This window comes from Fukomys damarensis, unplaced genomic scaffold (assembly GCF_012274545.1).
Source record: "Fukomys damarensis isolate Sample0158 unplaced genomic scaffold, DMR_v1.0_HiC HiC_scaffold_37, whole genome shotgun sequence".
NCBI lineage: Eukaryota > Metazoa > Chordata > Mammalia > Rodentia > Bathyergidae > Fukomys > Fukomys damarensis.
In genome coordinates, this window is record NW_022900949.1 from 40,889,000 (window position 1) to 40,904,981 (window position 15,982).

General features: G+C 39.2%; 1 protein-coding gene across 1 annotated transcript in view; it reads right to left on the bottom strand.

Moving 5' to 3' along the window:
- Prkar2a (protein kinase cAMP-dependent type II regulatory subunit alpha) overlaps positions 1 to 15,982 on the bottom strand; it is an 81,963-nt gene that overhangs the window by 11,877 nt on the left and 54,104 nt on the right. Inside the window, exons 7-8 of the mRNA XM_033759678.1 lie at positions 6,777 to 6,883; positions 2,419 to 2,572 (exon numbers count right to left, since the gene is read on the bottom strand). Of these exons, the coding sequence (XP_033615569.1) occupies positions 2,419 to 2,572; positions 6,777 to 6,883 (261 nt within the window). The remainder of the gene's footprint in view (positions 1 to 2,418; positions 2,573 to 6,776; positions 6,884 to 15,982) is intronic.

Sequence of the window (15,982 nt, forward strand, 5' to 3'; positions counted from 1 at the left end):
ATCATTATAATAGCAAACTTTATAGCTGAAAAGAAAACAAGTGGCTTTTAAAGTGACTTGGGGTAGGTGTGCCTGTAATCTCAGCATCTGGAGGCTGAGGCAGGAGGATCACTGCAAGTTTGCCAGCCTGGGCTGCAGAGTAAGTTCAAGGCCAGAGAGACCCTGTCTTAGAAAAACCTAAAGGAAGGGAGGGATGGACTTGTATCTTAGGGTTCCAAGCCCTTTTAGGCAGCCTTTCATTTCTCAGGACTCTCTTCACACTGTTCAAGGGCAGCTGCTCTGGCTGTGGAGGGTATGAAAAAGCACAAAGCATCAACCCAACCTTGGAGAAGTTTCCAACAGAACAGTGAAGAGGAAACTTCCACTGGAACCAAGTGTTCACAGGGAAATTAAACAGCCCTGAGGTTCCCACGGGAAAAAGTGCTATCCTGTGACCATAGGAACTCCCCAGGAATGTCTGTACTGACCTTCACTCAAACCAAGAGAAAGGAGAACCACAGAATGAGGATGGCAGCTGCTATCAGAGCAGGAATGCAGGACCCAGCTTGAGAAACTCAGTGAGAGTGCCTGTCCTCCCTGCTCTAGCCTCGGCAGACATTGACAAGGCCTTGCAAAACACAAGAGGGTAGATGCAGAGGACCCTCCAGAAGCTCCATTCCTGATGTTGGGGAGAGTTTGAGCTTGCAAAGCAAGTGAATGAAGCAAGAGAAGGCACAGGCCCAGAGGTATCTCCATGGGTCACTGACCTTAATTAAGAAAGCAGGGAGAAAAAAACACAAAGGAAAAGACTACAAAGTGGGAGGGCAGAGCAAGAGTGTTAGGAAAATAAGTCTCAGAAAGAAGGGCATAAGCAGCACCACAGCCACAAAGAACTGGTGCTACTACCCACCCACCCATCCCAGGCTTTGAAGAAGTCACTCTCTTAGGCCCATATCTCATGCCCTAGGCACAAGATGGGTGATTTTATAGTCCACTGTGGGTTTGTTTTTGTTTTTGAGACAAGGTCTTGCCAGTAATTCAGGCTGGCCTTGAACTCACTACATAGCCTAGACTGGCCTCAAACTCAGAGCTATCCTCCTGTCTCAGTCTCCCAAGTGCTGGGATTATAGGCATGCACCACCATGCCCAGCTATTCTACTATATTTAAAAATTCTTCCATTGAGACTTTCCACTGAGACTGTTTGACTCAGAGATTACTTAAGAATTTATTATTTAAATTCTAAGTGTTTGGAGATTTTTGTTATCTATTTGATTTCCAGTTTTATTCCATTGTAGTTACAGAACATACTTTGATTTCAATTCTTTTTTTTTTTTTTGTACTGGGGATTGAACTCATGTCGTTGCACTTGCAAGGCAGGCACTGGAACCACTGAGCTAAATCCCCAGCCCTATTTCAATTCTTTTAGATTTAAATTTTATTTTATATCTCAGGATATGGTCCATTTTGGTGAACATTCCACAGGCTTGTGAAGAATATGTATTTTTGTAGTTATGTGCATTGTTCTGTTTCTTTTTCTCTTTCTTTTTCTCCCTCCTTTTCTCTCTCTCTTTTCGGTATTGGGGATTGAACCCAGGGCCTTCTCACTGGGCTACATCTCTAGCCCTTTTTTAACACTTGCCAAATACGATAGAGCAGGCCTAATTACTGTGAGTCCAAAGCCAGCCTGGGCTACATAGTGAGTTCAAGGATAGCCAGAAATACATAGTGAGACCCTGACTCAAATACGTGAGTGAATGAATAAATACAAACTTTAATATAGGTTCTTAAGAAGTTGCTAAATTGCCAGGATAGGTTTGAACTTCTGATCCTCCTGTCTCAGCCTCCCAAAGTGCCTTGATTATAGGTGTACACCACCATTACAACTACCTAAAAAAGTGTTTTTTGTTTGTTTGTAGCCCAAGACAGGAGTTGAATTTATAATCCTCCAGCCTCCGCCCCCCAAGTCCTGGGATTATAGGACTTGCATGAAGCACTATACCCAGCTGCTAGGCTGCTTCTTGCATGGAGATTTATCATATCTCTCACTCTCTCTATATTTGTCTGGTGAAAACAAAAAGTAAGAGTTGAATGCTAGTACCTGGTCATAAGACCCAGTCATGCTTCTATAACTTATACCAAATGGTTCACTGATAAATCACCTTGTTTTTGTTTTTTTGAGACAGGGTCTCATTATGTAGCCCAGGCTGGCTTCAAACTCAGTGATCCTCCTGCCTCAGCCTTCTGAGTGCTGGGATTACAAGTGTGCACCACCATGCCCAGCACTGATAAACCACTTTAAATAATGGGAAAAAAAACACTTGCATGAGACCTTTCACAATGTCTTTCAGATAACTAGCTTTAAAGATAGCTCCAACCAACCACCCATTGGCCCAGGCCCAAAAGAAAACCACATAAGGGGAACCATTTTTTTCACTCACCAATCCCCACAGTGAGCCTTCAGAGGTGGCAACAATGGTAGCAGCCCTCGGGGTATTGTACATCAGAGCTAGTTCTCCAAAACTGCCATGGTTGTCATAATGACCAACAGAACGCATTTGATTATCTTTTGTTACTAAAATGTCATAGATTCCCCTGGAAGAATGACAAGAAACAATTTAATTACTTCTGATAATAAATTTAAGAACTGGTAAGTGCACATAACATAAAACATCAGAGGATTTCCAAAAGAAATTTGCTAGTATATACAAAATGTAACAGATCTTTGCATTTTAACTTTGAAGCCCAGTGATCCTGCCAGGCTCTAAGTTCTAATAGCATTTTTGTAGCATTCTTGATATTTTCTACAGGGAAGATCATGCTACCTGAAGAATTTTGCTTCTTCCTTTCCAAGCTATATGCCCTTCCTTCATTTTTGCCATAGTGTATTCACTAGGACTGACTGGAAATGGTTATCACATCCTTTATTATTCTCATGGGAAAATCATTTTATCTTTCACTATTAAGTGGGATGTTCACTTTGGATTTTTCATAAATGTCTTCAGTTAATTTGGAAAAAGTTCCTTCTATCCTTAAGTTTGTTGAGCATTTTTATCATAAAATGGTATTGAATTTTGTCAAGTGCTCTGCTGCAGGTACTGAAATGCCTGTATGGGTTTTCTTTCATAGTTTGTTGAAAATCAGGATATAACAAAATGAAGTAAATGATATGTAATCATCTACCTACTGACTGTAATGACTGCTAAGGAAAAATATTCAGAACTGACAAGCATTTGGAGAAACAAGCACTCTCAATACAATACTGAGGCAAGCATCAACTTTCCAAAGTGTCTGTAAGATAATTAACCTATAGCAAATGCCTTAAAGAGACAAAGAAATCTTTGATGCAACAATTCCATTTCTAATTAAGCTGAAAAAGACTTAATCATAGGGACACTTGCCAGGTACTATTTATAACAGCAAAAATTACAAATAATTTACTCTGCTAACAAGAGGTGAAAAGGTTAAATATGTTTATATCTGTATTATGCAGTCATTAAAAACAATGACATAGGGCTGGGGATTTAACTCAGTGGTGCCATGCCTGCCTCCCCAATCACAAGGTCTTAAGTTCGATCCTGGATACAGAAAAAAATAAAATAAAAAGATAACATAAAAACAAGGTGTACTGGGAGTGGTGGCACGAACCTCAGATCCCAGCTCTCAGGAGGCTAAAGACAAGAGAGGCCAGCATGGTCCACAAAGCAAGTTCAAAGCTAGTCTGGACTACATAGTGAGAGCCTGCCTCAAAAATAACCAACTGGCTGGGCATGGTTGTGCACACCTGTAATCCCAGCACTTAGACTGAGGCAGGAGGCTTGCTGCGAGTTTGAGGTCAGCTCCAACTACTCAGTGAGTTTAAGGCTAGACTGAACTACGTAGGGTAACCCTGTCTCAAAAACAAAAATACAAAACAAAACAGAAATAGAAACAAAAACAAAAACTAACCAGAGCCAAGCACAGTGGTGCAAGCCTGTAATTCAGCTTTCTGGGAGGCTGAGGCAAGAGGATCATCACAAATTCAAGGCCAGACCAGGCTACAGAGTGAGTTCAAGGCCAACCTGGACCACATAGTAAGACTACAAAGTTTGGCCCTGTCTCCAAACAAACAAACAAAAGTTCCAGCTACTCATGAGGCTAAGGCAAGAGGATCACAAGTTTGAGGAAAACCTGGACAACTTAGCAAGACCTTGTTTCAAAAAAGCTGAGGGGGAACAGGGATTTAGCTCAGCGGTTCGGTGGCCTGCCTTGCAAGCAGAAGGACCCGAGTTCAATCCCTGGTACCAAAAACAAACAAACAAACAAAAAAACTGAGGATGTGGTTCAGCCCCTTCATGGGTTCAATCCCTACTACTGCCAAAAAAAAAATACATATGACCCAACGTAAAATATATATGTGTAAATTTTGATACTTGGTTTCTGACAGCTTTAGAGCTCTATCACTCATCCTCCTTTTTTTCTTCTTCCCCATATTTGGGAAAGCTCATAAAAATGCTTGAATATTCTCTCTGTGGTGCATTCAAATAATATAGTGCCGGGCCATGTGCCAGAATATTCTTATTCTGCCCTCCCTTCTAGACACCCTAAGATCCTAGGCAAGTCATCTCTCCCTGCTGTTTCAACTCACCTTTGGACCTATTTGTGAACCTGCCCTGCTCTTTCAAAAGCTTCATGATATAAGCAATAAATCCTCTCATACTTAGAGCATATACATACTGTCATCAGTCTTGACATCTGAGCCAAAGTTTGAGGCTTTGAGGGGTCTACCTCAAAACATGGATAAAGCAATGGAGAAATACAATCCAGATTATGGATAAAGTAGTGGACCATTTTTAGTTTTCTTTTTGCAAAAAATGCCTGTAAGGAGATATCACTCAATTCCCACTCAACAGGGAAGCTGACCATGGCAGAAGGCCATGCTATAGACATAGCAGAAGCTAGGGCCTGTCCTCTCCAGGAGACACTGGTTATTTGACTTTTGGAAAGGTGCACACCATTTCTAGCAGCAGCACTGCAGAGAGCACCTCTTCTAGTACTCCTCTAAACAACAGGATGTATTCTTATCACTATAGTTTCCATCATATTATGTAATTTAATGGTCTGCTTCCCTGACTGGACAATGAGTCAGAAACTGCATTTTTTATTTTATTTTTTTACATGAATGATAGCCGTTCACTTTCACTGCATACAAAGGATAAGCCCTCATCTAAACGTGTTAACAACTAATTCCTTCATAGACAGGCACCTCAATTTCTATGTTTTTGACAGGTGCAGGTGCCAAGTGCCTGCTGGGACCTGTTTTAGTGGCAGAGTAAGTATACAGAATGTTTGTGGTGGCTTCTGGAAGTGGTGACATAACTTTAAAAATTATCAGCACTTACAGAATTTCTGTGTACAAGGGCCGGGGATTTAGCTCAGCAGTTCAGTGGCCTGCCTTGCAAGCACAAGGACCCGAGTTCAATCCCTGGTACCAAAAAGAAAGAATTTCTGTACACAAAGGTTTAGCATAAGTTAAAATATCTTTCCTTTGAGAAGATATTATTTATAATATTCTTATTCCTTAAACAAAGCATTTCCTGGGCCGGGGATTTAGCTCAGTGGCACCACACCTGCCTGGCAAGCACAGGTCCTGAGTTTAATCCCTGGTACCAAAAAATAAATAAACAAAAACAAAATAAATGAAAGCATTTCCTTTAATGTTAATAGTCACAGGTATCAAGGACCTAAAGGTTACCCAAGGAGTAAGAGTGTTTTCTGTTCAAAACCTAAACAAACACAAGCTCAACACAAAGGGAACCAACTGAATCTAGTACAGCTACCTGATAAAGATTAAAAGAACTTCAAAAATCAAAGAAGTGCTGGGGATTTAGCTCAGTGGTTCTGCAGCGTGCCACACAAGCATAAGGACCTGAGTTCAAACCCTGGGTATTAAAAAAAAAAAATTAAAGAAATAAATAGGACATTTTGAATAACATCTGTGTATTAGACACAAAAGTGAATAATGCTGATTTCTGGTTTTTATAATTGGTCTATGCTTAAGAGAAAGTTCTTACTTTTAAAAAATGTACTCTGAGGTAATTCTATGAAGGGATCTTGTGCCTCTAACTCTCAATAATTTGATAAATCAAATGTGATAGAATATTAAGCTAGGTTATGAGAATTTTTTGTACTATCCATGCAAGTTTGTAACTCTGAAATTACTTCAACAGATTAATAGAAAATATTGGGTTAAACAGCGTCTTTTTAGTTTAAATTCTCATACAGGTGCTCCATTCAGGACTGAAAGGCATCAGCAGGAAGGCTCCCCTTATCCAAGAGAATACTTTCAACTCAACAGGATAAGATACAGTAACATGGGCAGGTCAAACCCATTTAACCTCTTCCAGTGTGGCTTAAACCTGAAACAGAGCCAGCAGAAGAGGCTAGAGGTATAAAGGTGAGGACAGAGTACTGATGTGTAAAGTTAGGCTGGAATTCAAAGATCCAAATTGAATTACAGTATCATGACTGTTCTTCAGTAAACTGGTTCACTTGAACACTGGCCAGTATGTTTATAAAGCATATCCTATATTCACTTTATAACTATACAAGAGATTTTCTACTGTGAAAGGTGGGTACAAATATGGGCTGTAGTGAAAACTCAGGACAGCAGGGGGCAGTAGTCCCTTGCAAGCCTTTGGAAGTCTTGATCACCTAGCATTACACCTCTCTGGGCTAAACACAGGATGGGGTAAATCATCTGCCTCATAACATGAATCTATTAAGAATGGCCACATAACTACAAAACTCCATCTCCTACCTTTCTATGACATAAAAGTTGTCTCCATCATCTCCTTGGTCAATGACATGCTCATCCACTTTGACTGTCCTTTCAAACATGGCATCCAGGACTTGAGAAAGCTGTTCCTACAGGGTATACACAAAGAGAAAAAGATGACTTTTACAGTTGCTGGAAACACACAACAGCCATGTTCATCTCAATCTGTGACTATACGATAGAGGTGGTCCCATACTAGACTGCTCCCCATTTTTAAGTGGAAACCTAAGGGCTGTCTGAAACAAATGCTCTCCCCTAAGGCCAGTCATCTCTGCACCTCTATGTACCTCAGTAGACAGGACAAATGCCAAGTTTTTGAGATAATATTGTTTCAAAAAAGTTTTCCAAGGGTCAGGGTTTTAGCTCAGTGGCACCACGCCTGCCTTGCAAGCACAGGGTCCTGAGTTCGACCCCTATTACCAGAAAAAAAAAAGTTTTCCACAATTTATGTAAAAACTATTACCTAAATCATAGTGCCAATTTCCCCAGCTGTACCCACAGGGCTGTTAGCTGCCTTAATGGCTCCAGTATCTCATTTGTAAAGTCACATGCTGCCACCTTCCTATCATAGGTGTTGACTTTAACAGGACTGTGAAACTTAAAGGGCTACAAAGGCCTCAGAGGTTATTTTGTGGAGTAATACAGTTGTATCTGACTGGCCTAACACATCATTAACCACTCTGAGTTTCAGTTTATTCATATGTAAAAAAGGTATAATAAAGTTTCTAACTCATCAGTTTTGATGACTAAAAGAGAAAACTCTAAGAAAATCACCACATAATAGGTAATTAATAAATAATGTCAGGAGCTGTTCTACATAATTTTGAGGAAAAATCATTTCACATTTAAATTCTGATTAGGCTCAGTCTTCTACCTATAGGCTGGCTATGACTTGCCAAAACATAACTCCATTTTTGCCTCCAGTCACAGATGAGACCTTAGTGGTCCTGTGATGCTGTGCTACTCAAGGGCAAGACTACGTCAGCTGAAGACATCCTGGTTCCTTGAAAACCCAGTGGTAAAAGAAAGGTTTCACCTGGGAAGGGACAAATTCCTTAACAGCTTAAAACATCCTACCTACTACCATTAAGAATGCTTTCCTTATGCCCCTATCAACTTAAGAACCTCATGACCTAAGATCTTTATCAGCACAATATCTGCACAATTACTGCTGCCCCTTAGGTCACCTGATACTCCCTTCATTTATTGTGTGTACCCAATAAATAATGGCTAGCTCAGAGAGAGTCTTTGTCTTTGCCCACTCTGAGGCAATGACCTCCCGCCCCCACGCCATACTTTGAAATTACACAGCCTCTGTTGTCTTTTTTAATTTAGCCCTCACTGTTCCCCTTTCTAGACAGTCAGAGGATAGATCGCCTTTTGATAATAGAGATTTCTTATCAGATAGCCAATACTGCTAATACATATACTTACTAACCAAAATTACCTGCCATAATCAGAAAGTAACTATGCCAATAAGTCTGATGAAGAAAAAAAATTACTATTAAATTTTAAACAGAGATCTCAGCCTGGGGCCAGTGAGATAACTGACTATCAGAATACTAAGGAATTCCATCTTAAACTTAGAAATTTTCATTTGGAGAAATGTAGACTGAGGACTAGGCAAGAGAATACTTTTATTGCTGCATGAATTCATGTGATTTTATGTTCTGTCAGAGTGACTGCTACCCAAAGTAAGTGAGTACAGCCAAAAAAATCTTTAGTTCCACAGTTCATGTGCTGAATAGTGTACAAACTGACAAGTACTAAAAGAGATGACCTGTTACTCACAAACCATCTACATTCATTCATGTAGAACGTGACCCAGTACAACTTAAAATTTCCTATTCAAATACTAGCAATAAGGCCATGGTAGACCATTTGCCCAGCATTTGTCAGAGGCCTTAGTTTTGATTCCCAGGATCACAGTGATGAATGAATACACACACACACACACACACACACACACAGGTAAAGAAAAGAAAGCTGAGTGTGGTGGTACATGCCTATACTCTCACCTATAAGGATCACACATTTGAGTCTAGCTAGAGCCACTTAAGGAGATCCTTTCTTCCCTTTCTTTTCAGTACCGAGAACTGAACTTTGTACTAGCCAGGAAGGCAAGGCACCACTGGGCTACATCCCTGGCCCTGAGATTATTTCTTTAAAAAAAAAAAAATCTAGTGCTGTATCTTAGTAGCAGAGCACTTGCCTAGCAGGTATGTGGCTCTGGGGTCAATCCTTTTTTTGGTTCTGGGGATCAAACTTAGGACCTTGTGCTTGCAAGGTAGGCAGCGGAATCACTGAGCTAAATCCCTGGCCCTATCTGGGGTCAATCTTTAATATTACATAAACAAAACAAAACACAACTGAGAAATAAAAAGAAAATACTGGCAATAAATTAAAAATTTCATCTATAATACAGACCAAAAACTTATCTGTACCTGGCCTATGGGCTCTCTGTTGGAAGCCTCTTGTTCTGAGTAAGTTTTCTTCTAACTGGACTCTTCAAAAATATTAATATCATGAAAAGTGAGAGGAGGAAGGCATTTTAGGTTAGAGAGGTTGGGAGCACTGCACTGTAGATCACTATGGCCAGGCCTAACTCATCTCCTCCCATGGATGAGGCAGGGCCCAGAGTGGAAGAAGAACATGCATCTTGTTCACTTCCTCCCATGAACAAGGCAGGGCCCCATGGGAGAACAGGTGACAAGATGGTGTGGTAAAAGCCTCACTAAGAAGAAGACTGTCTTTGTTAGGGACCTGATGCCGCTCTCACAGGCTGCATTTTCCTGGTTCTTCATGCCTCTTAGAATGACCTCATGCTGTTATCTTTAGTTTCCCTCCCCACAAGGCCACAGCGGTTGGAGAAGTTAAACCTAAATTTCGGCAGGACTGAGCCCATAAAAGGCAACCTGGCCTGTGATAGGTTAAAAGTAGCCTACTCTTCATAAATAATCAAGAGCCCAGCCCAAAACCAATAAAAGGACCTTCGTTTCTTTGTTCTCTCTCCTCTCTCCCTGACCTGCCTTTCCACATAAAGTCAACACCTCTCCTGCCAGTTGTTGAGCAGTCATTGTTCTGTTGTTCCTCTCAGTCTTCCTCCGTACTCATTTGCCATAAAACCATCAATCATGATGTCCAGCAGACCCCAGCCACTCTCCCTGTTCCATTCACAGGCACTCCCTTTCACCTCCCCCTGCACTGCCCTTATCTCTACACTATAAATAAACACACTGAGGTTGCCTGGCAGTCTTTCTCTCCCATCAGGAGGAAAGGCCCCACCTGGCCCCAGCTTTATATCTCTTTGTCTTTCTTTTCTTGATCCCCCATAATTCTCCTTCCATAGACCCTTCAGTGAAGGCACAGTGCTACCATGACAACCAAATGCAATGTGTGGTTCAAGTATGAAAAACGAAAAAGCTCTACAGAACTTTAACTGAAAAAAAAACAGAAAAATCCAGGTACAAATTGGGTTAGATATACTATTACACTGATGTTAAATTTCTTGGGTTTATTAATGGTATAAATGCAAAAAGACAGCCTTGTCTTGGAAACTATATCTCTAAGTACCAAGAAGTGAACAGTCATGATGCCTTAAATATATTCATAAATGACTCAGAACAATAGTACATACACTTCTTTCTCTTTTCTCTGTCTATACATTTGCAAATGAAAGGGAAAGTAAACAGCAAAATGTTAACAACTTATAAACATACAGGTGTTCATGGTGCTATTTTGACTTTTCTGTAAATTTGAAATTTTAAAAACAGAACTTTGGGAAATAAATTTAAAAATTTGTGCTGGGCAAGGTAGTGCACACTTGTAATACCAGCAGTTGGGAGGCTGACACAGGACAATAACTGCAAGTTCAAGGCCAGTTATATAGCGCTTCAAGGCCTCAGTTATATAGTAAGACCTTGAAACCCTGTCTCAAAAATAAATACATTTAATTAATTAATTAAAATATTTGAAATAAAGATTCACCAAATAGCTAAAATTTAAACAAACAATTTCAAGTGTTGGCATGTTCTGGAGTAACTGGAAATCTCACTTTGTTGGTAAAAATACAAAAGGGTAAACCACTTTAGAAAAGATCTAATGGGCTAGGGATTTGGCTCAGTGGTTCTGCTGTTGCCTCACAAGTTAAAGGGCCCAAGTTCGATCTCGGATACCCCACCCCAAAAGATCCAGCATAGCAGATTTTTTTTTTTTTTTTTTTTGATACCGGGGATTGAACTCGGATCCTTGCACTTGCCAGGCAGGCGGTGGAACCCATAGCAGATATTTTAAATAAAAACCTACCATATACCTACCCCACAATTCAAGCAATTTTATCTTTAGGTATTTTACTGAAGAGAAATGGAACAAAAAAGTTACAAATAAAATGTACATGATTCATTATAGTAGCATTACTCATAATAGCCAAAAATTAGAAATAGACCACTTACCCATGAAGAGAAAAAAAAAATGGATACACTGGTGTTTCTGTAAAATGTAACACTACTCAGCAATAAAAAGGAATGAACATCACTGGTATAAGATATACTGACATGATGAAAGCCTTGATATGATGCACTGAGAATGACACAATATAATTTCTGAGCTGTCCGGTCAAAAATGACAAGAAAAGAGCAGACAAAATTAAACTGAGGGATAATCTACAGAATAACTAGTAATCCTCAAAGAAGCAGGATTATGAACAAGATAGGACTGAAAACTGTCACAGGAGACTAAGAGAAAGACTAAAGACTAAAAGGAGGCTAAGAAGAGATGCCTAAATGCAATTTGAAGTTCTGGATTAGATCTTTAAGAACAGCTACAACAAATTAGCAAGAAAACAAAATCGAATGACATAAGGCTAGAATAAAGTTTGTAGTTTAAGGATCATATTGTAAAAATGTCATTAGTTTTAGTAACTCTATGTGCTATACAATTGCACTTATATAAAATTCTAGAAAAAGTAAAATTAACCTATTGTAAATAAATGAAAACAGTAGTTGCCTGTGATGGTGTGGGTAAGAATTACCATAGAGAGGTACAAAGAATACATTTGAGATGGTAGCAATGTTCTATATTTTGAGAGAATTTTGGACTATTTGTGTATGGATCTGTCAAACCAAAATGCACACATGGGACTAGTGCATTTTATTGTACATAAATTTTAAACTGAAAAACTATAAATGAACACCAAACTCCAGAGCTCAAGATATGAACATCAGAGTATTATTTAGGGGAAAGTATACTGGTATCTGCTATATACTCAGAAAATATACCCCCCAAAATAAGATGAGTTACTGCAGAGGGCAGAAAACTTCCACCTATTTTTTAAATAAAGAATTTATTATTGGAACATATCCATACCTTTTCATTTATGTATTATCTATGGGTGCTTTTCTGCTTACAGAGGCAGAGTTGAACTTGTGACAGAAATAATTACAATTTTGAAGTTTGGGAAGAAGTTTGCTGGCTTTTCTGCTGAGGGATGAGTAATGTATGTGACAAAGCAAGTAAAGATGTTAGAATCAAGGCAGCTGATAGATGCATGTTCATGTAAAATCAACCTTGCTGTACAGGTGAATATTTTTTAGGATAAAGTATTAGAAAAATATAATTAAATCTGAGAATTACTCATTTTTCAACAAAATGTTATTCCATAACAACAACAACAACAAACCCTGACTAGATTGACACAGAAAATTGCCTTACAACAATTCTAAAAGTATAAACTTAAAAGAGGTTTCATTCACAGTAAATAAAGCAGTGAGTCCCCTTTCCATTTAAATGGATGGGTCTTTCAGAGAAAAAGGTTGATACAGAACTATGGGTCTCATAATCAGAATTTCCTTGAGCTCACTGTCCTTGTTTTACTCAGTCTCAGGCTAACAAAATCTGAAAAAAGTTCTGCCTTTTTCTACAAACCAGATAGCTACCAAAAAGACTATTTTACAGATACCAGGGATGGGTTGATTCCCTTGACAGGTGGATGTTCATGTTAGACAAAATTCCCGGGAAGGGTTGTAAACATATCTTCAGAAGTTTTTGACTTCTGGGAATACAGTGGAGTGTGAACAGCAAAGAAACAGTCTCTCTGAGATTTGGTGTCCAGACACAGGAATATGTAACAATGCGAACAAGTGAAGAAGGAGGCAAGTGGGCCCTCAGGACACAGCAAAGATATGAAATGAGAACTGAAGCCCATAGGGAGAGCAAAGAGAGAGAACTCCACACAGAAGAAGAGGTGGCAAGCATCACTTTCTCCCTAAACCCCAGCTTGCCGTGTGGGAGAGGTGGCTAGAACATGCTGAAGCACGGTATCTACTAACCACCCCAGAGGCCTCCATAGAGAGATGCACCAGTGGAGCACAGCAGTGGACCAAGTGAACCGTGGAGGTTGATGGGCTATTTTGGGTTCAGATGTCACCCAGGAGTGGGCAACTGCCAGGTAGCTATATTGGAGAGAGGCCAACTGACCTCAGAACTCAGAGGATCTATGGCTGGCTCCATCTGGTAGCTCCCACTGTCAGGATACAGTGAAACCCAGGTCAAGTCAGCAGGAGATCAAGAAGTCAAGTTCAAGCTGGCAGAAGGCATATGGAGTGTTGCAGGCTGAACAAATTGGGTTCCACGGGCCGGGGACTTAGCTCAGTGGTTCCGCTGCCTGCCTTGCAAGAGCAAGGACCTGAGTTCGATCCCCGGTACCAAAACAAAGACAAAAACAAAAAACAAATCAGGTTCCAGCCTGACAGCCAGAAACCAGCTTGAACTTTAGTGGAACTAAAGGTGCAGGCTTGCAGGATTATCCACTACTCCACCATAAATCTATGACTGGCTTGCTGGGATTAATCAACATGGATCTGGGCTCTGTCTGCCCACTTTGCCTACCAGGGACAGAAGAGACACACCCTGGAGTGGACTTCTTCTTTTTTCTTTTCTTGTTTTTGTTTTGTTTTGTTTTGTTTCTTCTTTAATTATCTGTTGTTCTTTATTTCTTCCTTTATATTTTCCCTCTTGTCTTCTTCACCACTTTCCAAAAGTTTGCATAATCTTTCCCAAAGATTTCTTAAAAATTGCAACAGACCCCTAAAAATCAATCCAGCAGCTGCTAGATGATGCAAAGAATAATAATATATAAGATTGATCTGAGTCAATGAAAAAGAAAGAGATAGTGCAAACAACATAAAAAAATCTGTTCACAGAAGTAATGGCACAAAACTATCAAAACAAGAAAAAAGAATTTTACATACAGGCACTCTAATTACCCATGATCAAAAAAAAAAAAAAAAAATCTTCACCAAGGCACTCAAAATTCCAAAAATCCAACACAAGAACAGAATACTTTTTAGCTGTTAGAGAAGAGAAACAAATCACCTCTAAGGAATGCCCGTCAGAATCACAGCAGACTTCTCAACACAAATCCTCAAGTCAAGGAGAGCTTGGTGTGAAGTATTTCAAGCCCTAAAGGAAACAACCCCCAACCCAGACTGATGTACCCTGAAAAACTATCTTTTCAAAACTGATGGAGAAATAAGATACTTCCACAGAAAAGTACACCTGAAGAAACTCATGACCACCAGAACAGCACTCTAAAATGTTCTGAAGGACATTCTAAAAACAGATAATGAGGGCTATGACCCCATGAACTTCAACAGAATGAATCCACCAGACAAGGCAAGTAATTAAACTGAGGGGATAAAAACAGAACCAGCAACAGGTAAGTAACATGACAAGGGTAAGTCAATACATATCAGTTACAACTGTCATGTAAATGGTCTCAATTCACCAATCAAAAGAAAAGAAACAAACCAGCAGAATAGATCAAGAAGCAAGATCCAACAATATGCTGCATATAAGAAACACATTTAATGTAATCCCAGCACTCGGGAGGCTGAGACAGGAGGATTGCTGTGAGTTCGAGACCAGCCTGGGCTACACAGTGAGTTCCATGTCAGTTTCAACTACATAGTGAGACCCTGTCTCAAAAACAAAACAAAACAAAACAAACAAACAAAAAAACACATTTAATTCAAAAAGAAAGTCATAGACTGAAAATCAGAGGATGGAGAACAATACTCCATGCAAAATATAGCTAGAAAAAAGCAAGGGTAGCTATTTTATTTGAATACAAAGTGGATTTCAAGCCAAGACTGATTACGAGAGACAAAGAAGGTCACTACACCTTTGTAGAGGGAACAATCCAAGAGGATTGTTCTAATCCTAAAATTGTTCTAATCCTAAAAATATATGTGCCAAATGGCAGGGCACCCAACTGTATAAAACAAATATTAGCAGACATGAAAAACCAAATAAACACTAATACATTATAATGAGGGACCTCAATACCCCTCTGTCACCAACAGACAGATCAATTAGAAAAAAAAATCAACAATGAAATAATCAGAGTTAAACCAAACTTATGAACAAATGGACTTAGTAGATGTCTATGGAGTGTTTCAACCCACAAAGTTAGAATACAAATGCTTCTCAGCTACACAGGGGACATTCTCCAAAACAGACTACAATTACCTCATAGAATATGCTTAATTAGGTAAGTGGAAAAAAAAATTCAAATTATCCATGCAAAGCCAGCATGGTGGGACAAGCCTGTAATCCCAGCACTCAGGAGTACTATTGAGACCATTCTGGGCTACAAAGTGAGTCGGGCCAGCATTTTTTTTAAAAAAAAAAAAAAAAAAAAAAAAAAAAAAAAAAAATTATCCTATGCATATTATCAGACCATAGTACAATGAAATTGGAAATCAATAGCAAAAGAAATAAGAATTTCATAAACACACAGAAATTAAACAACACCCCCATGAACAACCCATGGGTCACAGATTAAATTAAAGAAATTACAGTTTCTATGATTAAATGATAATTCCAATACAACTTACCATAACTTACGGGCTGTAAGGAAAACAGTCCTACAAGGGAAATTTATAATGGTGAATTTGCATATTAGAAAAATTACGTGAGTGCAAATAAATGACCTAATGTTGAACCTCAAGCTTCTAGAAAAAGGTCAAGTCAAGCCCAAAGCCCATACGGAGAAAATTATAAATATCAGAGCAGAAATTGATGCAATGGAGATGAAGAAAACAATACAAAGAATCAATGAATCCAAGAGTTGGTTCTTTCAAAGATTAAATAAATTCAACAAACCCTTAGCTAACTATATATATATATAT